Source organism: Quercus suber, unplaced genomic scaffold (assembly GCF_002906115.3).
Source record: "Quercus suber isolate HL8 unplaced genomic scaffold, Cork oak 2.0 scaffold_590, whole genome shotgun sequence".
NCBI lineage: Eukaryota > Viridiplantae > Streptophyta > Magnoliopsida > Fagales > Fagaceae > Quercus > Quercus suber.
The window spans coordinates 85,354-111,001 of record NW_027070035.1 but is presented as its reverse complement, the minus strand read 5'-3'; the positions used below and the strand labels follow the sequence as shown (position 1 = coordinate 111,001).

General features: G+C 34.8%; 2 protein-coding genes across 3 annotated transcripts; both read right to left on the bottom strand.

The window, feature by feature from the left end:
- Positions 1-2,390: 2,390 nt before the first annotated feature.
- On the bottom strand, positions 2,391-6,097 carry LOC136063890 (uncharacterized). Its single transcript, XM_065764890.1, has 4 exons — positions 4,293-6,097; positions 3,857-4,198; positions 3,140-3,751; positions 2,391-3,055 (listed from the first exon to the last, which is right to left on the bottom strand). The coding sequence occupies exons 1-4, from the start codon at positions 6,084-6,086 to the stop codon at positions 2,657-2,659; spliced, it is 3,147 nt and encodes a 1,048-aa protein (XP_065620962.1). The 5' UTR covers positions 6,087-6,097; the 3' UTR covers positions 2,391-2,656.
- A 5,010-nt stretch (positions 6,098-11,107) lies between these two features.
- LOC112018959 (metacaspase-1-like) lies at positions 11,108-17,506 on the bottom strand. Of its 2 annotated transcripts, none has more exons than XM_065764878.1 (5): positions 17,042-17,506; positions 15,883-16,213; positions 15,682-15,802; positions 13,419-13,613; positions 11,108-11,348 (listed from the first exon to the last, which is right to left on the bottom strand). In XM_065764878.1, the coding sequence occupies exons 1-5, from the start codon at positions 17,481-17,483 to the stop codon at positions 11,289-11,291; spliced, it is 1,149 nt and encodes a 382-aa protein (XP_065620950.1). In that variant the 5' UTR covers positions 17,484-17,506; the 3' UTR covers positions 11,108-11,288. The 2 variants fall into 2 exon arrangements, with proteins under 2 accessions (XP_065620950.1, XP_065620951.1); XM_065764879.1 differs by lacking the exon at positions 13,419-13,613 and adding an exon at positions 14,001-14,195 and having other exon boundaries at positions 11,207-11,348.
- Positions 17,507-25,648: the final 8,142 nt, after the last annotated feature.

The window sequence follows — 25,648 nt, the reverse complement described above, 5'->3', positions numbered from 1 at the left end:
TTTTGGACGTTCTTGCCACACATATGTTCATGAAAATTTAGGACAAAACCATCAGTTACACTATCATTGATTCCCATATATTGTCGAAAAGGTAGAATTGAGATTCAAAATTGTAATAGGCGTAAATGCACTTTTAGTCCCTACATTTTGAAGTTTTTCCATTTTAGTCCCTAAATTTTATTTTTTCCACATTTAGTCCCTAAAACCAATTTACGCTTTTTATTTTAGTCCTTCGAGCCCCATTCCGTCACCAATTAACGGGGGAACAGACGGGAGCTATAAAATATTATTATTTTTTAACCCTTGTGAATAAAATAAGGAGAAATCAGATTTAAGCTCACGTGATAAATCACGTGAAGCATTTTAATGCACTTACCACCTACCTTTGGCGCGCTGGTCTTCCCCAAATCAGACTGAAATCCCTAGCTCTCTTCCTCTGCCTCACAACCAACAGCCACCATCATCAACCTAAAGAAAATCCCACTTCTCTCTCTAACCACCACCATCATCATCAACATCTCAAGATCCTCAACCATTTCGAAGCCCCTGATTAGATGGAAGCAAGCTCTTCAACCAGTTCAAGCTTGAGGAGGAGAGCTCCATTTAGGTGCTACTGTGATGAAAAACCAGTGTTAGTCGTTTCGTGGACACCGGACAACCCTGGCAGAAGGTTTTATGGCTGTCCAAACTACTGGGTATTTAAATATTTGAGTGTTTTTTTAATTAATCATGTTGTTTCTACTGGGTAGTTCAAGCTTTTGATTTTGAATCATGGGGTTTTCGTGTTTTTATTTTTATTTCATTGGGGTTAAGGGAGGAGGGACTTTCTGCATTTAGTTCGTTTTCCTGGGTTTGGAAGCAATAATTTTGGGTTTTTTTTTTTGACACCTTGTTCAAGAGGTAGGATTTGTGCATATAAGGGTATTGTTCAACTGTGCATATAAGGGTATTGTTTAAACTCAATTTGTTGACTGGGAAATATTTTCCTTTTGTTGGTTAGGTTAGTTTATTGATCTTCAATGGTAATGTTTGCTTAAAAATTGGATTGCTGTGGTTATATATAAACAACAATGTTTTTTCAATTTCATGTTAATTATACAGTCCTTATTGGTCATTAAGTAGCTTGATGGATAAAGAAATTGGTTTGCATTTCAGGTTGGGCGAAAGTGTAAATTCTTCCAATGGCGTGATGATGAGATATGTGATCGTGGTAAGGTGCTCATCCCAGAGCAAAGGCAACGGATTATCAGACTAGAGGCTGAGGTTGCAAGATGCCACAGGAGAGAGAAGTTTTACAATGTGGCTTTGGCATTCTTAATGGTGATATGTGGGATTTGTCTCGTTAATTGTATGGGTAGTTAGACAGGTAGTGGAAGTTTGATTAGGCTGGGAAGTGTGGAAGTGTTTATGCTTGGTTAGGTGGGTGGTGGAAGTGTATGTTTAGTTAGCATGTTTCATAGATGGGGGAGTTTCAATATCCTGTAATTGTTAATGCAAAGGGCTGGCAGTGTGTACATTTTGTGGTTAAGCAGTTAGTATGGATACACCTGCTGGTTTTTTTTTTTGTACCATTCCTGGAATGAAATGAATACCCCTGTTTTCTAACTGTGTTGTTCAATGTGGGGCTGCTGAAATGTGTTTATGAACTGTATTCATACTGGTTTCAGTTTAATAAAAAATAAAAAGTTAAATAACCAATTTGAAAAAAGAGATGTGAATATGAAATTTGTTAGTAAGTCTCAATTTCAAAGTCAGAGAGTAAATGATGACAATTCAAGGCATGTTGGCACAGACAGGCTACTTAAGTTGTTCAGCCATATCTTAAAAAATATCTATTAAACTTGTCCAAAAATATCTATTAAACATGTCCAACTTTGCATGTAACTGAGGTTTACTTAAAAGATCTACTTGAAATATCTATTTGGCATGACTTAAAAGATCTACTTGAAATATCTACAGCATATTGACAGATTGACAACAAAAATCCCAGTCAACAAAAAACCAAATTTGAACCAAACTTTTTGAGCTTGCTTGACAGATTGACAAAGGCACAGTTTGATAAAGGCACACCATCTGCTGCAATACAAATCTCTACATCAACACACAGCTGGAATACACATTTCTGCTGCAATACAAATTTTTGCAAATTTCTGTTGCAATCCAGATTTCTACAATACAAATTGCTGCTGCAAATTTCTGATGCAATACAAATTTTCTACAATACAAATTTTCTGCAATTCAATTGTCTGCAACACAAATTTCCTGCAATACAACTTTTCTGCAATACAAATAGTCAAAGTACAAAAGATGAGTCATAACTCACTTTATATCAAACCAATACAAACACTTCCAGCAACACTACACGGTCAGACTTGTGACTCAACACCAAATATCAGAACACAGCCACAGTTCTACAAATATCAGAACTAGAACACAAACAGTTGTACAAATATCATAACACAGTCATGGTTCTACAAATATCATAACACATTCACAATTCTACAAATATCATAACTAGAACATAGTCATAGTTCTACAAAACAAAGGGCAATGTTCCATGTTTAACCCTACCACCATAAATACACAAAACAGTTAAGTTATCAGTTTCTACAAAACACATGGCATTGTTCCATGCACAGATGAACTTGTGCTCTCTTCACTTCCTTGGACCATGCACAGATGATTGACTCCCACCATGTCTGATTGATTCCATGTATCTGGATGCGTTCTTAGAAGCCTTTAGAGTCTCTGATGTGACCACCCTTCTCTTCTTCTGCCTTGGCTTTGGGTTGCTGCTGCTGGAGTTATGTGTGGTGCTGCCTGACTGATGTGGTGCAGCTTCAGTGGAGGTGTGCTGCTGTGAGTGGATAAATGTGCTTCTGGTCCTGGCATGAGGTGTTACAGTTGGACTGGATTGGTGCATCATGGTCTGAGATGGTGCAAATTGAGTGGCTGAGCTTGTCTTGCCCTGAGATGGTGCAGTTGGAGTGGCTCGGCCATGCATGCTGGACTGAGGTGGTGCACTTGGAGTGGAGCTGAAGCTATGCATGTTGGCCTACAAACAAGAAATGCACGCAAATTATTAGATGTACTTGAAAGCAACTAATACAATTGCATTTCATACATGTCCATATATTACCTTACTAGATGCACTGGTTCTGTTTGTGGTGCCTGGCAGTGAGGAGTTCCCTCCAATCTCACCCTTGCAACTTCTTTTATTATGCCCTAACTTACCACAAGTCTTGCATTGCTTAGAGATGCCACCTCTCCTTGTTGGCTCATTAGGTTCCTTTGCCCTCTTCTTCTTAGGTCTGCCAGGTGGTCTTCTTTTGATGGGAGGCTGAACTGGGGCCACATCACTAGATCTCCACATATTTTGTCCATTGATTGGTGCTATGATTGGTTCATAGCAGGCCTTGTATGTAGAGACATGGTAACATGGGTGAACATACTGCTCAGCATCTTGTCTGTTGAAAAATATGCACGAGATAGCATGAGCACAGGGTATGCCATTTATGTCCCACTTCCTGCAACTGCAGTGTGCTGTGGCCAAGTCTACAGTGAAACTTTGCAGACCATTTTTTACTTCAAACTGGGTCTGCCCTGCCCAACAAGCTATCCACCTATTGGCTGCCAGTTTTTCCTTGTGCAACCTTTTCAGAACCTTGGCACAAATAGCTGACTCTACTCTCAGAATCTTCACTCTGTTTTCTTGAAACCTAGTCATGAGATATAGTCTGATGCACTCAAGCTGCAAGCACATACAATGAAACATTAGACATTAATTGCAAAACCTACTAAAAACAGTACGACATAATTAACCTAATTAATTGTAGGTGATCACAAAGACTCATACCATGCTAATTATAGGCTTAGACCTGAATTTAAGAATCCTACTGTTGAAACTCTCACACATGTTGTTTACTATAGTGTCGGTCAAGGCATCCTCACTAAACATGTGTTTGGCCCATTTTGTTGTTGAATGACCATCTAACCAACTGTGTGCACCAGCATCAATGCCCTTCAGCTCATCCATCACTCTGTCAAACTCTTCTTTATAACTTGTCTTGGCTGCCCTCCAAAACAGCTCTCTGAGTAGAACACCAGGATGGTTCTTCCTGAAGTTGTTGTAGAGGTGCCTGCAGCAAATCCTATGTTCATACTGTGGCCAGTTATCAATGAAAGTTTGCACCAACCCCTGTCACAAACAGTATGAAAATAAAATATGGCTTAGAGATAGATACAATGAGTAAATGAAGAAAAAACAACCAAGTAGAGAATAAAGTACACACCTTCTGCTGGTCTGACATAAACACCCATCTCTTATTCTGACCTATGTCTGCAAGTAACAAATTGATGAACCAAGTCCAAGAATCCTTGGTTTCAGCCTCTACCACTGCATATGCAAGTGGGAAATACTCCTCATTAGGATCTCTGCAGACTGCAGTAATCAATTGCCCCCCTGCCTTGGTCTTCAAATGGCAGGCATCCAAACCAATGAATGGCCTACATCCAGCCAAAAACCCCTTCTTGCAGCCCTCCAAACATATGTATAGCCTCTCAAAATAAGGCACCCCACACACCAAATCCATCTCAGCTGCTAAATCACCATCCTGGAAGGTATGTACCTTCATAAGTATAGTACTACCAGGACTAGCCCTCCTTAATTCCTCACAGTACTCCCACAACTGGTTGTACTGTTGTGTATAAACCCCATCTACATATTCTTGAGCCTTATCCCTAGCCCTGCCTGCTTTTCCTACACTTATATTTACGGTGTACTTGTCATGGACAGCCTCTTGGATGTCCTTCAGCTTCATATTAGGTTGTCTTTTCACCTTCTTCATCAACTTCTTCCCAATGTATGATGAAGTACACCTAGGGTTCTTATAACTTCTACAGCAGGTGTGTTCCAATGTCAATGTCCTTAGTTGGTAGCTCCTCTCCCTTGGCACCTTTGCTAGATAGGCAACAAACTTGCACCCTTCTTGGCAGACAGCTCTTACCCTTTGCAGATCATTTTTAACAAATTTGATCCCCCATCCACCAGAAACTGCATAATCTGTTATAGCTTCCTTGAATTGCTTAGGTGTAGTAAACAACATATCTTTCTCAAAATAAAGTTGCTCAGCCTTAGCCACTGGCTTAAACACAGGGAACTTCCTCCCTTGCTCTTTTTTCGGTTCCCTTTCATCTCCCACATGTGTCCTGTTATCATCCTCAGACTGATCATCACTATCACACCCAAGCTCATCATTAGATGATGATTCAACAAGACTATGCAATTCCTCACTCTCATAATCAGAGTTCATTACACCAGCACCCATTTGCCCAGGTTCATTAACTTCAGCATCATCCTTACCATCCCAACTGTCACTACTATCTTCAACAAAGTCCCTAACACCATGGGTCAACTCTACATCATCTTCTAGGCCACTTCCCCCACCATCACTTCCCACACTATCGCTGCTATCATTTATATGAAAGACCTCAGGTGGGTGCTCAGGTTCTTTACCTACTCTCCTAGAACCCATTTGAGAAGCAGCCACCTCAGTAGGAACATTAGCATTAACCTCAACCTCATCCTCATTGTTAAAGGTTTGATCATTAGCATACATGTCATCATTCTCATAAAAACTATAAAACTCATCCCCATCATCATCATCATCATGTTCACTCTCATCATCATTGTCATAATAACCTGTAAAGTCTTGCTCCAATGCTAATGGCTGCACACCCTCACCAGCATCCTCTCCTTCATCAACTAATATAGGCTCATGTATTGGGTGCTCTACATACACATGAATATCTTGATGACCCCTCACTAAGTCTGTTAGAAACATGGCATCACTATCATCAACAATCAAATGGAAGTTTGCCCGTTCTTGGTCCACTCCAGGCATTTTATACCACAGCCTGCTAACAGATGTGTATCCAAAGTCCTTACATATACTTTCTATCTCAACCTTGGACCACCTGTCAGGGTCACAATTATCAACTATATCTACTGCACCTCCCACATATTTTCGGCCATTTTCAGTAAAATTGCCACCATGATGCACAAATAAACTAAATAGTCCATCCATTCTGCATGCAACATAACACCAAAACCAATCACACAATGCTAGCTACAGGACAAAATATATATTATTTAAACAATATATATATTATATTTAACAAAACAACACTCATACCTAATAAAAAATTTTCTATTCTGCATGCAGACCATACAATCACAGCACTTAATCAAATATTTAAGTAAGAATACAACACTTACTTCAATAGTTTTGTCATACTAAAAGAAACAGAGAAAGTACTTTTGTCATACACGGGGAACACATGGACCACAATGTAAACCACAACCAAACACATGCAGACAAGGACCAACAAACAGTCAAAAAGCCAAAATATACAAAAACATTGTGGCCCTACTAGGAAAAAGTCACCAACCTTCTTGTAAAGCTATAAATAAGGACAGAGAGAAGAGAGAGAAGACCCTTTCACAAATACAGAAGTCTCCCAGCTTTCATTTTCTCCACTCCATGAATAGTGTGGGTATCAAGTGATAGAGATTGACGAAGTGGGGATTTTTCTTTAGGTTGTGTTCTTATGGCTGTTCGGCAGAGGCAGAGAGCTTCACTGGGGATTAAGTCTGATTTGGGAAAGGTCACTACCTACGCGCCAGAGGTAGGCGAGGATCTTGAGATGGTTGATGATGATGGTGGTGGTTAGAGAGAGAAGTGGGATTTTCTTTAGGTTGATGATGGTGGCTGTTGGTTGTGAGGCAGAGGAAGAGAGCTAGGGATTTCAGTCTGATTTGGGGAAGACCAGCGCGCCAAAGGTAGGTGGTAAGTGCATTAAAATGCTTCACGTGATTTATCACGTGAGCTTAAATCTGATTTCTCCTTATTTTATTCACAAGGGTTAAAAAATAATAATATTTTATAGCTCCCGTCTGTTCCCCCGTTAATTGGTGACGGAATGGGGCTCGAAGGACTAAAATAAAAAGCGTAAATTGGTTTTAGGGACTAAATGTGGAAAAAATAAAATTTAGGGACTAAAATGGAAAAACTTCAAAATTACAAAACAAAGCAAAAGAGAAAAAGAAAAGAAAAAAAAAAAAAAAAAAGAAGAGCAATTGGACGTAGCTGCCCAGGAAATCAAAAGGAAGAGGCAACGTCCTAATCAGAAGAAAAAAAGACAAAGAAGGAAGAGAGCAAGAGCAACATACAGTCCAGACCAGACAAAAAAGAAAAGAAAAAGAGCAACGGATTGGACAAGCCCATGCGCACTTGCACGTTGATATTTTCTTCATTTAACAATTAAATTCTTTCTACTCAAATTGGAACAGAAGGAGCATTATTTTATGAGTAATGTTATAGACACAATTTATTATAGAACATTTTTACAAAATGTTAATGTGACCAGCCTTTTATTGGTTTTCATTTAGCCCCATCATTAATATTATTTTTTCATTTACTAATAATCACTAATCACATCAGCCATTTGTAAAAAATTTTGTAAAATAGTTTATATCTCTAGTATTATTTTTATTTTATTGGTCACATCAGCATTTAGTGTACCAATAGTACACTCCATCTGCCACGTAAGATATTTTTGTTAGTTAGATGATGGTAGAGACTAAAATAAAACGCGTTTTTCATTTTAGAAACCAAAATAAAAATAAAATTAAAATGTAGAGACCAAAATGGCCAAATAAATATCAGTCATTCATTCATTACTTTGAAGTTCAGTGGATTTATTAATTTTGAAAGACCTTTATTTACGGTGTTCATGTTTGAATCGTAATATTAATTTTTACTCATCAATCATGTATCACCCATCTAACCCACTGCCAAATAAATAAAAATAGAGTCTAGTCTGGACAATCTAGACTCTGGTAGAAGGCACCATGTGAGCCGCACTGCCAAATAAATCAAAATAGAGTCTAGTCTGGACAATCTAGACTCTGGTATAAGGCACCATGTGAGCCGCACCGCCTAAGTCTATCCCAATCAACGAGAGTGACACATTGATGCAGCCCCACCATCTAGTACGTTCATTCTGTCAGCAGCTCTCGCTCTCTTACTCATTTCTCTACTTTACTCTTATTTCTTTAATTTCTCTTCATCTATTTTTTTTTTTACAATATAAAATTTTTACTCTAACATAATCTAAGTGTATATGTGTGTGGAGCTCTCTCTTGAAAACTTGAATCCTGACCTTTGCCTCCCACATGCACTTATACTTGTGGAGTGATCATTACACTAGTTAATTTCTCTCTATCTAACTCTTTAATCTTTTCCTACTCTATGTGTTGAATGGTTGACAGTTTGTATTGTTATCATTGTGATTTTTTCCTTTTCCTTTTTTATTTTTATAGAATTTTTTTTTTAATTTTAGAATAACACTATTTATAGAAATTAGGAAGATAAATGAACCAAGCTGAGTCAAGTTTTAAAAAATTCAGGCTTATTTCGAACACAAGTCGAGCTCAAGCTCATTACTAAACAAGATTACATATTCAAACTTGGTTCATATGCCTATTAAGCAAGTTCGAGCTTGTTCGCGAGCTACTTGGACACATATAAATATGTAGTATTATTAATAGTTAAATTAAGCCATCATGGTCACAAGTTTCTTCACGAACACATTATTATGTTTGAACTTGACTCATTTTATAACCGAGCTTAAAGTTGGGCATGAGTCTAGCTTGTTTACTAAATAAAAGAACATAAACAAACTTTTTCTCAAGCTGAGCTTGAGTTGTACAACTTGATTCATTTACTGTCTTAATAGAAGTTATGACTTATATCAATACTCGTATTATAGAAAAATAGCCTTATTGTAGCCAACCAAACTCAAAATTCACTCACATCAGGTCATATAAAGCTTTGTAAAAATATATCGTTGCTATTGTAACCATGTAAATTTATACCGGTATTACTCATTTTGCATTTTATTTTTTATTCTTTATAAATATATATATATATATCTTGAGAATGAAGGAAGAGAGTCGATGATGGTTGTTGTATGTGAAAAAAGAGAACCAATTAAAAAAATAAAGAAAAAAATTGATTTTTTTAATGAAATGTAATGTAAAATAGATAATTTGATGTGAGGTTTTTGAAAAGTGAGTACGTAAAATAGAAAAAGTAATTTCTTATGCTAAAATATATAGAAATTTTTGCATGAGTTTATTTGAATGCTCTCATAATTGATCATATAAAAGTTGTGACATAATTATTTTTACTATATGAGTAATTATTCAATGTTTCGAGAGTACAATAAATGTGTATTCCCCATCTCATATAATGTTGTACTTTACTAATTAAATTTATGGTTAGTTCTACTATTCAAGTGAGGGAGGGGGGGGGGGGGAATGAATTTATTGTGCTACCAAAACATTCAATTCTCATATAATGTTGTACTTTACTAATTAAATTTATGGTTAGTTCTACTATTCAAGTGAGGGAGGGGGGGGGGGGGAATGAATTTATTGTGCTACCAAAACATTCAATATTTTATTATCCTTAAACTAGTGCATTGCATAATGAGAGTTAAGAGTTATAATTAGGGGTGTGCAACAAACTTGCCTACCCACCAAAACTAACTCGATCCAACCCAACCTATCAAGTTAGGTCGGTTTTTAAGGGTTGGTGGGTTGGGTTGGGTTATGATTTTTTTTTTTAAATGGTGGGTTGCATTGGGTTTGGGTCATAAGATTCACAAATTCGCTTAACTCGGCCAAATCCACCTATATTTAATATATTTAAAATTTAAAAAATATTATACAATTCTGTTATTTACTTTTTTTTGCCACTCTTTCGAAATAAAACCCAAACCCTAAGTTCTCCTTGTATAGTTTATGTTTGTTTGGTGTTATGCTAATAATTATTTAGTTATAAATTTGTTTTTATTTGTGATGTTGTTTTGATGTTCAATTTAATAATCATAATAATAAATTAAAAAAAGTCCAACCCATGGATCCAACCCGACCCAACTAGATCCAAATGGATTGGGTTGGACTCTTGTAATGAGTTGGGTTGAGTTGTATTTTTTTAACCTATTATGATGGGTTGGGTTGAAAAACTCCTCATCCATGCACACTCCTAGTTGTAATAAATGAGAATAAGATTATGTGTTTTTACCCTTCTCTCAAAAGAAAAAAAAAAAAAAAGAAGAAGAAGAAGAAATATGGAGATTATGTGTAGTGGGTTCGGTTAAAATTTCAATAATAAATCATTATATTGATTTGGTGCCATTGAAACTGATGATTAAAATCTAGTTACAACTATATGGGCGTTTCATTGAGTAAATATGGATAATTTTTTGAGGAAGCGCATTCTAAATTGAGAGAAATGATGCAAGCCATGAATCTTGATCCATTGAGAATTATATATATTACTTGAGCCCAATCCATGAAAAAAGAGAAAACGAAACATGAGTTTATTTCTTCATGTACATGACATACGGGGGTCATAAGCCTAATCTATGGAGTAGAAAAAATGTGCGCCACGAGCCCATTACAGAAGTGATGAAATATGGGCCGTGAGTTCTATTTGTGATGTAGCAAAATATAAGCCATTCTTTTAGCTATGAGGAACATGCACAAAAAGCCGATGCCATTTGAATAGAGTTCTTGACTTGGACATAAGATATAGTTTTTAGCCCAATTTCTTATATTGTGTTGATGTGGCCTTCAAATGGGAATTAGTGAACGAATAAAGAGCTGACATGTTGCTATGACAAAATAAGATAATAAATAGCGATCTTAACACAATATACAAAAAAATTCCATGGAAGGTGATCCCAAGTTGTTATTGACAATCTTATGAATAAAATTAGATTTAATTACACATTTAGCCCTTAACATTTTTCCCATGTTTGAAAAGGATCCTTATCCTCTGGATTGTCTCATTTCAGTCCTTATGCTTATAAGTTCATGTAAAAAAGGTTCTGCTGTTAACTCTACTTTGATTTTATCTATCTTCAAACAGATATACAACAAGCAAACAAAGTTTTTAAATAACCAATCTCTTTCCTCATTTGCTACTATAAAAATCCCTAAGATTTCTCTGAACAATCTCAACTCAAAATTAAAGTAAGAGTAACATCATAGATGTTTTTTGACACAAACTTAAAAGTACAAGTACTAAAATGAAACATTTCAAAATATTAGGACTGTTTTAAAGCATGAGACAAAGTTTGAGGACCAAATGAGTAATTAGATGATAAAATTCATTGCTTTTGAATAGTAGCTCACCCATAGCTAATGGTAAACTAAGTTATAATAAAAATTGCTTTGAGTAAATGTCGAACTTCTCTGATGATGATAATTGAGGCTCCTGCAATCACAAAGTAATTATAGCATTACTTTTTGGAGAGAGAGAGAGAGAGAGAGAGAGAGAGAGAGAGAGAGAGAGAGAGAGAGAGAGAGAGAGAGAGTTAGAGGAATTTTAGTAATTTGGTTGTGGAAAATTTAAAAATTAAAAGATTATGTTATGTGTTCATAACTGAACTAATGATAATGGCTATTTGCTCATTTTCAATAGTTAAGAGGGGACATTGCTTTAATTTTATAGTTTAAGGAGGAATTGTAAATTGCCCCAAAGATAAAAGGGGAGAAAATATTGTTTTGAAACCTAATTTGTTCAAAGAATAAAAAAAAAATAAAAGGTTTAAGGTTTTTGAGGTCAGACCAGGATTCAACCAAGGTCAAACCGTGACAAAATAAAAAATATTTATTTATTATATATACTAAATAAAATAGTTTGTAGCATAGAGACCGAAGAAGTTGACCTACTTTAATGGTTAATGTGTCTATCATAGTTTCGAGCATTGGGGACTTGGGTTCAAATCCCTATGCCATATTACTATTTTATCCAATATGAGAGAGAGGAAGAGAGGGTTGTAAACTAGAAGACTTGGGTTCAAATCTCTATGCCATATAACTATTTTATCGAATATGAGAGAGAGGAAGAGAGGGTTGTAAACTAGAATGGACCTACATTTAGACCTAGGCTAGGAGGCCCATGGCCTTCCTAGTCCTTGAATTTTTTCCCCTTTCTAAAAGGTATACCTAACCCCTTTTAAGAATTTATTAAGTGCAAAATTACTAAAAGAAATGGAAATGACCAACAAATCTATCCTTATGATCTTCTTCTTCTTCTTCTTCTTCTTCTTCTTTTTTTTTTTTTTTCAAAAAAGTTAATACATAAATAGACACAAGTGATATTGGTGAGCTAAACACTTTGTAGCTTAACTAAAATCTCATGATGTTTTTAATGGATATATTTAAAATTGAAATTCCCTTTCTCCCAACTATTGATTTTTTTTAAAAAAAATGTCATATCGTATATATTGAAGACATGTGATACTATCATATTGAAGGTACCAACCATCTCAAGAAGTATTCTTAGGGCTAGTAATACCTTGAGGTGCCCCCATTTCTTCATTCTCTATCTTTGGAATTAATTTTGGAAAAAAAAAAAAAACTTCTATAACAATCTTATTAATGATTTTATTTTCTTGACTAAAAAATGCTTCAACTTTGAGATGGGAAAATATATTATTTCATTTATTTTATTAATTTCCGTGTTTGAAATAATGAAACCGTAGGCTAACTATGTATGTCCTATGTTTGGGTGTTGATATAGCTTTAAAAAACCTAAACAAATTATGCTAAAAAATCCATCTTTTTTATTAAGGTTTTGATGATAAAAAATACTATTGAATAGTTTCAATAGAGTTAAACTAGAGAAGTGATATTTTTATGACAAATTATTTACTTTTTTTTTTACATTTTTTAAAATTATATTTTTCTCACATTGTCATTGTCATTGTCATAGTCATCAATTGATCATTTTTTTTACACTTGCAAAGCTTTTTATTTTATTTTGTATAGAATTAAGTGCCCATATAAAATATGATAACATGATTTTGTTTTTATAAGAGAGTTTAAGGTAGTCTCTAATTTTGGAATTCAGGAAACTACTGTGAAATTAAAAGAATATCAAGTTATGTTTTCATATATGATTAAAGTAAAATGTGTTAAGAAACAATCGTTCTATTATCTCTTTTATTTATACTTTGTTATTAACACCAAATATAGGTTAGTTTTATTTTTTATGTACTTTATTTTTGAATTTTTGTTTAATTCTTATTCTTAAATGGTGAAATTTTTATCTTCATACTTCGGCCCCTCCAAGGGGAAATCCTAACTCTTTCCCTAATTGTAAATTTCTGTGGATTTTTATTATTTTTTTAATTTATCACTATATTTTACATTCTGTCAATATATATATACACACAGACATACACACAAACTGTATATAAGAATTAATTAACTAGCTACATTTCTTTTTTTGTGGAGAGAATCAACCAACTACATTTACCAAGATAGCAAATACTAATACCTGTGATAAGTCTGCGCCTAATACTTTATTAATGAGAGATGCAATTGGACCATTGAGGCGTATTCCAGTTTTGGCCTCACGAATTTGTTGGCGTATGGAATTAAGCAAGCGGCCATAAGTTAATCCAGGTTCACTTTGCACAGCTTGGATGAAGCAATAAGTCAAGGCACCTGTTGAAGCCTTACCTGCCAAAGCCTGCACTTGGAAGTTGGATACTAAACATTATTATCTCTTTTATTTATACTTTGTTATTAACACCAAATATAGGTTAGTTTTATTTTTTATGTACTTTATTTTTGAATCTTTGTTTAATTCTTATTCTTAAATGGTGAAATTTTTATCTTCATACTTCGGCCCCTCCAAAGGGGAAATCCTAACTCTTTCCCTAATTGTAAATTTCTGTGGATTTTTATTATTTTTTTAATTTATCACTATATTTTACATTCTGTCAATATATATATATATATATACACACACAGACATACACACAAACTGTATATAAGAATTAATTAACTAGCTACATTTCTTTTTTTGTGGAGAGAATCAACTAACTACATTTACCAAGATAGTAAATAATAATACCTGTGATAAGTCTGCGCCTAATACTTTATTAATGAGAGATGCAATTGGGCCATTGAGGCGTATTCCAGTTTTGGCCTCACGAATTTGTTGGCGTATGGAATTAAGCAAGCGGCCATAAGTTAATCCAGGTTCACTTTGCACAGCTTGGATGAAGCAGTAAGTCAAGGCACCTGTTGAAGCCTTACCTGCCAAAGCCTGCACTTGGAAGTTGGATACTAAACAAATATTATCCATCCGATTAATAAAAGAATATTTTTTCTCTAAGTGTTTGCTTTCAATTATGTTTGTCAACCTTGACCATTTTCACTTTTCATAACTTCATTATACATGGATTTAAGATTAGGAAATACGCTGTTCATAGACTTTCATGTGATTGCAATCACATATAGCATAAAAAGCTTTCTAAAAGGCGTGTATATGATCAGTTGACTACCTATATTATATATATAATTCGTAGGGGGATGGAACCCTGTACATCTTCATTTGGAAATACGAAAACGTGTCGGTTAAACTACAAGAGGCTCGTGACTGTCCAACCACGTTATAATAATTCGTCAAATTCTTCGTTTATTTTTTATTTATTTATTTTTTTCTACATGGGACTTTCACACACACATGCATACCCAACAAATGCTTCTTGATGTAGAACAGATGGCACATGCCTTTCTAGAGTAGCAAGGGTGTAGGAAGTTACAATGTAAGATCAAAATGGGGTGCTAGTAGAGGTCATCGGGGTGATAGTGTTAGAATTGCATAAAATTTGGCAGGTTGAAGAGAAATGACGTTCTGATCTAGATTCATGAATGTCGCCAAAATTTAGGCGAATTCCTTCATTAAGGCTCTGAAAACAGTGTTTTTGCTATTTATAGTAATATTTGTTTTTCCTTAACAACTTTTAGTTCAAAAGTCAGACAAGGTCTCATTTGTTTTATAACCCTTAAGGTCAGTAGTTTATGATTCTGCATTTAACTCAATTTTGCCATTTTGGTAAATTTTGGTATTTTGTCATCTAATGGCGTAATCAGTGTGAATTAGGGTTTTAGATTTATTTATTTTTTCTCAGTATTTATATGTCTTATAGCCATTAGAGGCAAATCAGACTATTATTAATAAACACAGACTTTTGTAAAATTATTTCTCTAGTGGATTCTAGTTTTCTTCTCCTTGTGGATTCAGAAAAACCCCTTATGGCTTCGAGGTTTACTACAAGGAACTAACAGTTTAGTTTATATTTCATCAAGAGAGTATCGTGTGTGCTTTCTTTAGACTTCCGTGACATCACTTCCCATGTTTCAAAATAAATCAATCTAATAGCCAAGACTTCTCAATTCTTCCTTTATAATATTCTTGCAATCTCTTGTGAATGCCAGCGGATCACAGATATATATATATATATATATAAATCAATAGTGAAGCAACAGCATGGAGGATTTACAAGATGGAGTGCACTTTGAAAGCAATCACAATCCTTGATAGCAATTAGAAAGATGCATAAAAATTTCTCATTGGCTAGGGAAACCAACAGTACTACCCTATTGCCAAATTAGTATGTTCATCTAATCAAAAAAAGAAAAAGAAAAAAGAAGTATGTGTTCATCTCTGATTTTAAACTGTCAGATTATTTCGGGGTGTAGCTATCTAAATCTATAGATATATTGTTGAAGAAGTATATATAACTCACAGTTGTGTCTGAAGCAGTCTGCTGATCATCACAAGCACCAAAAGAGATCGCTAGCCCACCACTGGTGCCTTTATAAAAACTTGGTGTATATGTTTGAAATTCCCATGTGTATACTCCTTCTCTGCTCCAACACAAGAATGTACTTCTGTTTTCAATATGATCAACTAATCAAGAATCATTACTATAAAACAAGTATCATACCGATTCATCCTGCACAGGAAAGGCAAATCAAGTACGGTTCCACTATAGCAGGCATCGATAATGGCATGAAGTTTGGCACCACGGGGTATTGGCCTAACAATGGTGTCATTCACTTCATCATCAATTATCTTCCCCTGAGTCTCATAGTCAACAGGGCATAGTGTTTCGTCGTACCCATCAATCTCATCCATGTTTTTGTCACGCTCCCTTGAGCCATGGCCCGAGAAATGGAAGACCAATGAATCACCTGACTGAACCCCCTGGACTAACCATTTTAAGGCCATTCGGATGTTATGTTTTGTTGGGATCCTAAGTGGGTCTGTCTCGTCCTCTGTAGTTTGTTCAAAATGTTAGCAGGAAGGATACGAATAAATAGCATGATTTACTTTTGTTTCTCTTTTGGTTTTTCGTTTTGGGAAGGTAAAATATTTGTTTTTTATCCAGATTCCCTTGAGACCGCGAGTCACTAATCTTGTTTATTCTAGAAAGATTTAGAGTCCAGTTATTACTAGGCTAGAATTTGAAGTGCTAGTTAGTTTGTTGATTACGTTCATGATTTAAGATTAGAATTCTATTAAATATTGAAATAAAATTATTCAGTTCAAACATAACTATCAGATATTGGCCCCTAGCTAATATCATTATATATAATGATTGGTTCACCTGCATTTTCATTGATGTACAGGTTCTTAACTTAGAATGTTACTCGTACATTCGTACTTGGTATCTAGGTGACAGCTTAGACATTTAATTTGTCAAAGAAGCTTATAAGTTGTTAAGTAGTACTGCTCATGAAATGAAATGTACTTGAACTTCTTTGTTTTAATAGTTAAACGCAGTCCACACATTTACATCAAATTGAGATATTGTTTAGTCCAAAGATGGTTGACACTAAAAACTTCTTTTGAAAGGAGGATGTTTCTTTTCAATGAGGAGAATTGAGTTGAAAATTGATGCGTGTGGATTGTGTCATTACATCAATTTTATAAGTTAGTACCTTGTATGAAATTGTTGGTCCTAGCTTTGGTATGTATGTGCGAACTAACTGTTGGTCCTGATTGATATCAGCACAATATAGAAAAATTTAAACATCCAAATGTTTTTCCTAATTATTTTGAACTGTCATTCCAATTAATCCATTAGATTCTCTAATTAGTACCTGTGAGTATGAGTATGGACTCGTTGGGAAAACCCATCTTTTCAACCAAAAAGTATCTCATGCACCTAACATCATTCACACTTCCTTTGAGTTTGTAACTACGCCCATAATAGCTAACTCCACATAGCAGGGCTCGCTTCCTCCCATGCGGGTTAGGAGGCATCAATGGTGGTGATGGTCGCGGTGGTGGCAGCTGAGGATAATAACCATAAACTTGTGCATTCCATACTGGACAGCTGTTTGCCGATCCAGCAACCACTGTATTGACCAGGTCCTTAAACCGATTTGCTGTATGGCTAATTGAGTCCTGGACTTGAACCCAACGATCATTTGATCGAACCTGAGTTATGCCATTGCATACAGAACATTGAATGCTTTTGGTTCCTGGGGGCACAAGTAGTTGCACCCCACACCAACTGCACCTTTCACTTTTGCCTTCCATTACTTAATGTTCTGCATACAACACCTAATGGTGCTAGACCCAGTTCCTGAGGATTTTAAAGTGAACCATGCAGGAATCATTTTTTGTACCATATGTCAATATTCGGCACTTAAGGGAATGGTGGAGAATTAGATTCTTTCTTCGATGGATGAAATTTCTTTTACATGATTCGATTCAATATCAGCTAGATTTGAAGGCAGGCCAACTGGCCTACTGTTTGTGTGTTGAAAAGTAGTGATGCTGATCGGTGGCGGCTTTAGAATTTTTTTTTTTTGGAGCCCAATAAGAAGATAAATCTTAAATAAAAAATGAATTTTGTGGTTTTCGATGTTTCTTTATTACAAATTTGTTTATAGTATTAGCAAAAAAATAAAATATAAACTATTAGTTCATTTAACATATAGTTTCATAATATAATGAACATACTAATTTTTGCTAAGATGAAATCTTGGAAATCATCCATTGTTTTCGAATACTATAAACATATTAATTATTGTCGCTAAGTGAACTTTAATTATTATTGCTCAAAATTCTTTTATCTATTAGTTTGTTTTAAGTCTTTACAATTCTTATATTTAACAATTCAACTCAACATTGACAACTATTGTTCTTTGTAATTGTATTAAGTGTGTTTAGGTCTTGATTATAAGCCAACTTATTACTTCACTTTTTTCCGAATATTTGCAAGTCTCATGTGAGTTCCTACTTATCTAATACTTTTAGCAAAAAGTTAGATAAATTATTCCAAAATAGATACTAATTTTTATTGTGTTAACATTTGCTTTTGTTGTCACTCAATCGCTCTTGGCTTGTTCTACGAGCCTCGTCCTCACTCAACAAATTACAAATAAAAAGCACTTTAGATTCAACAACTAATTTTTATTTTCAATTTTTAGATTAAATTGGCTTGTGTTGGGCTTTTTTTTTTTTTATTTATTTATTTTTTTCAATGCTAAGATATTAGTAAGAGGATTATATTTAAGGTTATTTTAGTTGTGGTTAAAAAAAAAAGGATCAGAGTGTTCAAAATTTTATTTTAGAGGGTCAAAAAAGATAAAATTTTTATATTATATTATATATATACATATACACACACACACATATGGATTGGCCAAGCTATGGGGTTCATTTGAACCCCTGCGCTATGGCTAGCCGCCCATGACACTGATTTACAGTCAAATTAATGTGTCATGTGATATTTTCCCTCACTAAATTGAGTAATTTTTTAGATTTATAAAAATAAACTAGATATAATTTTTTTTTTTTTTATCTTCTTCTATAATTTCTAAGTTGATAATAAATTCTTCAATAAACTCTCCACCATCAAAATCCAACCAATCTTTTTCTTCTTCTTCTCTCTTCTCTGCCTGGCTTGGACCTTTGTCCATAATCACGGTTAATAGGCACTCTAAAATTCTAGTAATTAATTGATTTCAATTTTTTGTCCATAATCATTGTAAATTTTGCTAAAAACTTAGTATCATTAGCCTAGATTTGGTCAATTTTTATATCAAAAAAAAAAAAAAAATCTAAGCAACTTTCTGAGTAAATATTGAGGATGAGAAAACATTGAGCTTTTCTTTCATTGCTTTTTAAAACGAAACAGAAGTCGTGTCCATGTTTTATCATTTTTTTCTGCTAAATTAAACCTCTAGCACTTCCCTCGTTCCTTTCTTTTTACAAGTTATATAAATATCAGTGGGCTTCTTGTATTAGTTTTATGGCGTAAATGCACTTTTAGTCCCTATGTTTTGGCTTTTTTCCATTTTAGTCCCTACATTTTATTTTTTCCACTTTTAGTCCCTAAAACCAATTTACGCGTTCTATTTTGGTCCTTTCCGTCAATCAACTGACGAAAATTGCTGAGGTGGCAGCTGGAAGAATTAAAATATTATAAAAAATGACACATCACCCTGACACGTCAGCATCTATTTTTTTTTTTTGGGTAAATAATTTGTAAATTTTAACTAAATAAAAAAAGAAAATTTAAAAATACAAACTGAAATTTAAAAAACAAGAACACAAGAACAAAGACCCAGAAAATTAGACCCAACAACATGAATTCAAAATTAAACCCATTGAATCAACTTCCTTTCCCACTTAAAATCAAATCAATAATGCAATAAATTTTGAGAAGAGAACAAAGACCAATTTTGAAAGACCCATGCTGAAAACCCATCAATTTTTCTGGTTCTTCCCCAAAGATTCATAGCCAAAATCATAAAATCAAAGAAACCCAGAAATCTCAAACACTCAAAAACCCAGAAACCCGAAAACTCAAGGGATTAAGTGTGAAACCCTCCATTGCCACCACCATGAAGCTACAGATGCACTGATACCCACAATAAAAATTCAAAACAGAACCAAAACTTACATCCAATTTGAGAGAGAGAATCAAAACACCCAAAGACCCATTGCCACCAAATCGCCGCCCACATCAATAGCAACCTCCCTAAACCCACAGTGAACCCATCCCTACAAACAACATAGCAATCCTCCACTGCCGCCACCATGAATCTTGCATCAATACCCACAACAAAAATTCAAAGAAAAACCAAACCCACATCCAATCTGAGAGAGAGAATCGAAGTGAGAGAGAGAGGATCGGAATGAGAGAGAGAGAGAGAATCCACCATCCCCGTCGCTCCAAAACACCATGCCGTCGCCGCCGATCTCCAAAACACCACCATGAATCTTGCATCAATACCCACAACAAAAATTCAAAGAAAAACCAAAACTCACATCCAATCTGAGAGAGAGAATTGAAGTGAGAGAGAGAGAGGATCGGAATGAGAGAAAGAGAGAGAATCCACCATCGCCGCCGCTCCAAACCACCACGCCGTCGCCGCCGATCTCTAAAACACCACACTGTTGTCGCCGATCTTCCAGTCCATGCTGCCGATTTTCGATCTCCAGTCCATGCTGATCTGAGAGAGACACTGAATCAGAGAAAGGCAAATGAGAAATAAGAGAGAGGAGTCACCGTGTGATTCAAAGAAGAGAGAGAAAGAAGTGATATTTTAATTGAATTTGTGTGATTGAATTCATGTTGTTGGGTCTAATTTTCTGGGTCTCTGTTCTTGTGTTCTTGTTTTTTAAATTTTAGTTTGTATTTTTAAATTTTCTTTTTTTATTTAGTTAAAATTTACAAATTATTTACCCAAAAAAAAAAATAGATGCTAACGTGTCAGGGTGATGTGGCATTTTTTTATAATATTTTAATTCTTCCAGCTGCCACCTCAGCAATTTCCGTTGGTTGATTGATGGAAAGGACCAAAATGGAACGCGTAAATTGGTTTTAGGGACTAAAAGTGGAAAAAAATAAAATGTAGGGACTAAAATGGAAAAAAGCCAAAACACAGGGACTAAAAGTGCATTTACGCCTAGTTTCATTTAGGTTATTACAACCCATCTCATAGATTCGTTGTGGGCACAGCAGAAAGTTTAGTACGATTTTTGAAATAATATAGTGTATCTAAGACTCATACAAGCGCGCAAAGACTATGCATGTGCTGCTTGTTAGCCATAGAAATAAAGTAAAGTCTCGTACAAAAGTAACAAAACATAATTCAAATTCAAAACTCATATTGAAGTTTCTGCCCACACCAAAGCTATATAGTAGTGCTCTTTAACAGCGGGAAAGAAAAAAAAAAGGTAATTACACATAACCCACCTGTGGTTTGGGCAAAAATCACTTTGTCTATCCGTGGTTTGAAAAGTATCACTTAACCCACTTGTGGTATATTCCGTTTGTTTTATGTAACCCACCTCTGTTAAAATCAAGGGTAAATAGGTATTTTGCTCAAATTTTATGTCTCTCTCCTCCCAAAACAAAAAATAGAGCAAAAATGCAAGAAAAACAAGATCAAAAAGTGGTATTTGTCTGTCTTCATTCACACAAATTTTGAACATGAAGAACGTATCCAAAAAAATAAAAAGCCTAAGCCCCATTGCCTCTCTCACTCCCATTTTCTCATAACCCAAACAATTCACAAACTAATTTTCATACACTTTTCCTTTCTCAGTAATTAAATAAACCAAACCACACACCAAAACAACAAACAAATTACACTCCATCTTAAGTTTCAACTCTCAAAGTCCCACGTTGCAAAACAATCTAAAAACCCCATCCCCCCATCCCCCCAAATACCCATTTTTCTCTTCTTTTATTTCCTCCATTTTTCCACCACCTAAACACAACACAAACTAATCTTCATGAGCCTCCTCGATGAGCTTCTCAACTTGGCCACAACCGAGCTTCTTCTCGATGAGCTTCTTCTCTATCTCTCTCAGTTTAGAAGCTCGAAGGCTATAGCGACAATAGAAGCAAGGACAACGGTGGTAGGGGTAGGAAGACAGTGACAGCAACAACGACTTGAAGATTTTCATTTCTGGGTTTCCGTTTCACTTGTCATGGATGGTGGACTTTGCTCGCCATGGGTTGTGGGCTGTGTGTGGTGGGCTTTGCTCGCTGGTAGTTGCTGGGTGTTTGGGTGGCTTTAGATGTTGGTTTGGTGGTTGCTTGGGTGTTGGTTTGATTGGTGGATGTTTGCGGCAGTGGGTCTTTGGGTGGTGGTTTTGGGTGACTTCAGATTGGCCTCCACCTCCCTCTCTCATGCCTTGTTAAGTATGGGTCGAGGGTCATGCGGCCGTGTCCCCTTCACCTTCGATGGTTCTGCTTCTTTCACCTTAAACTTGAGAACTGAGATGTCATAGAACTGGAGATTTGGAGATAGTGAGGATTGAGACCCAAAATATGTTTGGTTTAGTTTTTTTTTTGCTATGGTATTGATTTTTGGATGGATAGTGATTGTGGTGTCGATGGAGGTTGGTTTTGGTTTGGAGGAGAGGTTGGAATTATTGGTCTATTCTGCTTTGTATTGGTTCTTTTTCATTTTATGTTTATGATGGAGTTAGCCAAAGGATTGAGGGAGGCAATCGGGTTTAGGCTTTTTTTTTTTTTTTTTTTTTTTTTTTGAGTATGTCTTCATATTTTGATGTTCAAAATTTGTGTGAATGGAGAGAGAAACAAATACCACTTTTTGATCTTGTTTCTCTTGCATTTTTGCTCTATTTTTTGTTTGGGAGGAAAGAGACATAAAATTTGAGTAAAAATACCTATTTACCCCTGATTTTAACAAAGGTGGGTTACAAAAAATAAACGGAACATACCATAGGTGAGTTAAGTGATACTTTTCAAACCACGGGTAAGCAAAGTGATTTTTACCCAAACCACAAGTGGGTTATTGTAATTACCCAAAAAAAAAAAAGATATTGCACTCCACTGTTGGAAAGAAAAATGAAAAAAAAAAAGTTATGAAAAGAATTGAGGAAAATAAATATCAAGTGTTTATTGCTCATTGCAAAAATTGAGGAAAATAAATATCAGTCATTCATCCGTTACTGTTAAGGGTTTGGCCAATCAGAAAAAGTGGAAGGACGATAATGGATGATGACAGAAATTGAGAATTGGGATGATGAAATGTCAGTTACTTCGAGGGTAACCACCTCCAAATAGAGCCAGGATTAGGGAAGAATAGAGAAGAGGAACTTAGTTGATTCTATGCTTATCCATTCTCACTCAACAATTCTGTTTATATACAATTACAATCAATCATGATCTTGCCAAGCACACACTGTCAAACCAGTAACTACTAACTGACTAACAACCTTCTAACTAACTCCCTTAATTGCCTCCACTTCTTCAGCACTAACCAACTGCTTAACTGCTACAATGAAATATAACACTAAGCATTACACCTTGCACATGCATTGCACATGGCGTAAGTACATTACAACTACGGCACAGTTAAGCACACCACTAGGCACAACACAGTCAGTATCCTAACAATTACTTTGAAATTCGGTGGATTTATTAATTTTGAAAGACCTTTATTTATGGTGATTAAGTTTGAATCGTAATATTAATTTTTACTCATTAACCATTTATCGTATCACCCATCCAACCAAAGAATATTAATCTAACTGACACAGTGATACCAATCAAAATGTGCCATACCATCATTCTCACCCAAAAAAAAAAAAAAAAAAAAAAAAAAAAAAAAAAATCAAAATGAGCCATACCATGCAAATAATACTTCCATCCATTGAATATGATAATGCTTGGCTTCAGACTTCACAGCCGCCTATACCAAATATTGTGAAAATGATGCTAGAAAACAATTTAAGTGTTTGTGTATCTTGATCCTCCAATTCTCAAGTTTTGTCTTATCTCTCAAAATAAAAAAGAACTCTACTTGCGGCTTCATACCATATATATATATATATATATACACACACACATTTGTACTATTATAATGAAAAATTGAGATAAAGTTCAATCAAACATTCAAGTTGGATTCGAATTACATTCTAATTTTGTGTCAAATATCCTTCCACTTTTCTTTAATTTTTGATGCCATATATCTTTGGATTCTAACTGAGTTTCTATTTTGTACCAAGTCATTATATATCTAACTACGTGTCAAATGTCCTTACATTTTTTCTAGAAACAAATGTCCTTACATATAGATTCACAAATCTCAACTAAAAATCTATAAAGTGCTTAATTAAAATTTATTATACATCTGTGTAACACTTTGAATGTGTAATACTTTTAACACATTTAAAACTATTTTAAGTCCCTAAAATTACTTTCATCCAATTACATTAAGATCTCATTTGAAATCACTTCCGATGCACTTAAAACTAATCAATTTTTTTTTACACAAATATAAACTTCATTGAAATTTTTTTATCATATTCTGAAAAATTAGTCGGTCATATCCCATTTGAAATATGAAAACATGAACCAAAATAACGAGAATTAAGTTCAGAAGTGACAAAATATATATATTTTTATAAATAAAACGATCAATGATGAACAATTAGCATAGTCTACCAAATAAAATCCTTACAAAGCTTTCTCAAAGAGTCGACAAAAAAATAATAATGACCATCAATAGCATTCAACTTAGCTATGAAAAATTATTTTGAATTTTTATAGAATATTTTTTTTGAGGATTTCTTTTGTACTTTTCTTTTCTTTTCTCTCTGCTTCGTACTTATCCAAAGCACTTTTCCATTGAACTATGCTTCTACCATATAGCTCCGAACCTAAATCTGTTAAAACTAATGGAAGGCCTCTAGCATAACGTATCGCACGTTCTGTGAGTACAGCATAATTCTCAGAAGGTTTTTCTGTTTGAAGGCATTCAAACTAAAGAGTTGAAGAGCTTCGTTATGATCCATGTCCCTTACTTGGTATATCAAGCCTACTTCATGATTAGCTAGCAAAGCTTTCTCTCTTGTTGTTATGATGATTCTACTTCCTAAACCAACCAATCGCAATTTCCAGCTAATGTTATTGAAATCCTTGACCCTTCTATGGCTTTGAGAAGTGCGGGTGATATTTCTTCTCCTCTTCTAAGCTCATCGTCTATGAAGGTGTTGATTCCCTTTTTATGCAAAGCGTTGTATAGATGCCCAGTAAAGTTGTTGCGAGTATCTGTGCCTCTGAAACTCAAGAATACATCGTGAGTCCATTGATGGGTGTTAGAAGAAGAAGAAGAAGAAGAAGAAGAGGGTTCTTGGAATTCAAAGGTCATAGAAGAAAAGAAGTTGGAGAACAAGGGGCTGAGGAAAGAAAAGTAGAGAGAGTGAAGCTTATAGAAAATGAAAGTTGAATAGTCAATAGAGAGTCTTTCGGAGGTTTCCGACACTTGAACTTGATAGCGTGTTCCATATATAATAATAAAAAATTTACGCGTTCCATAATGTAAAATTTACGCATTTAGAGGGCTTCTTGGCAACTTCCTCAACTTCTGCCGTCACTAGCATTTCTCTCTCTCTCTGGGTTTCTTCGTGATTTCGTGAGTGTTTCTGGAGAAATTATAGCGTAATTATAGCGCATTACTTATTTTGACTAAAAGATTCAGGTTTTGTGCATGTTTAGAACCTCTTTTATTCATTTTTTAAAAATATATTTTTTATTTAAAAATTAAAAAGTAATAAATTTTAGAGATAAGTAGTAATTATAATTTCTTTTTTGAGCATATGTTTGAAAGTGATGTAGTGGTATAGGCTATAGAAAAAAGTTTTGGTAGGAAAAATAATATGAATGTGAGAGAAAAGATTGCTAAATTTTAGAAATTCTCTTAATTTTT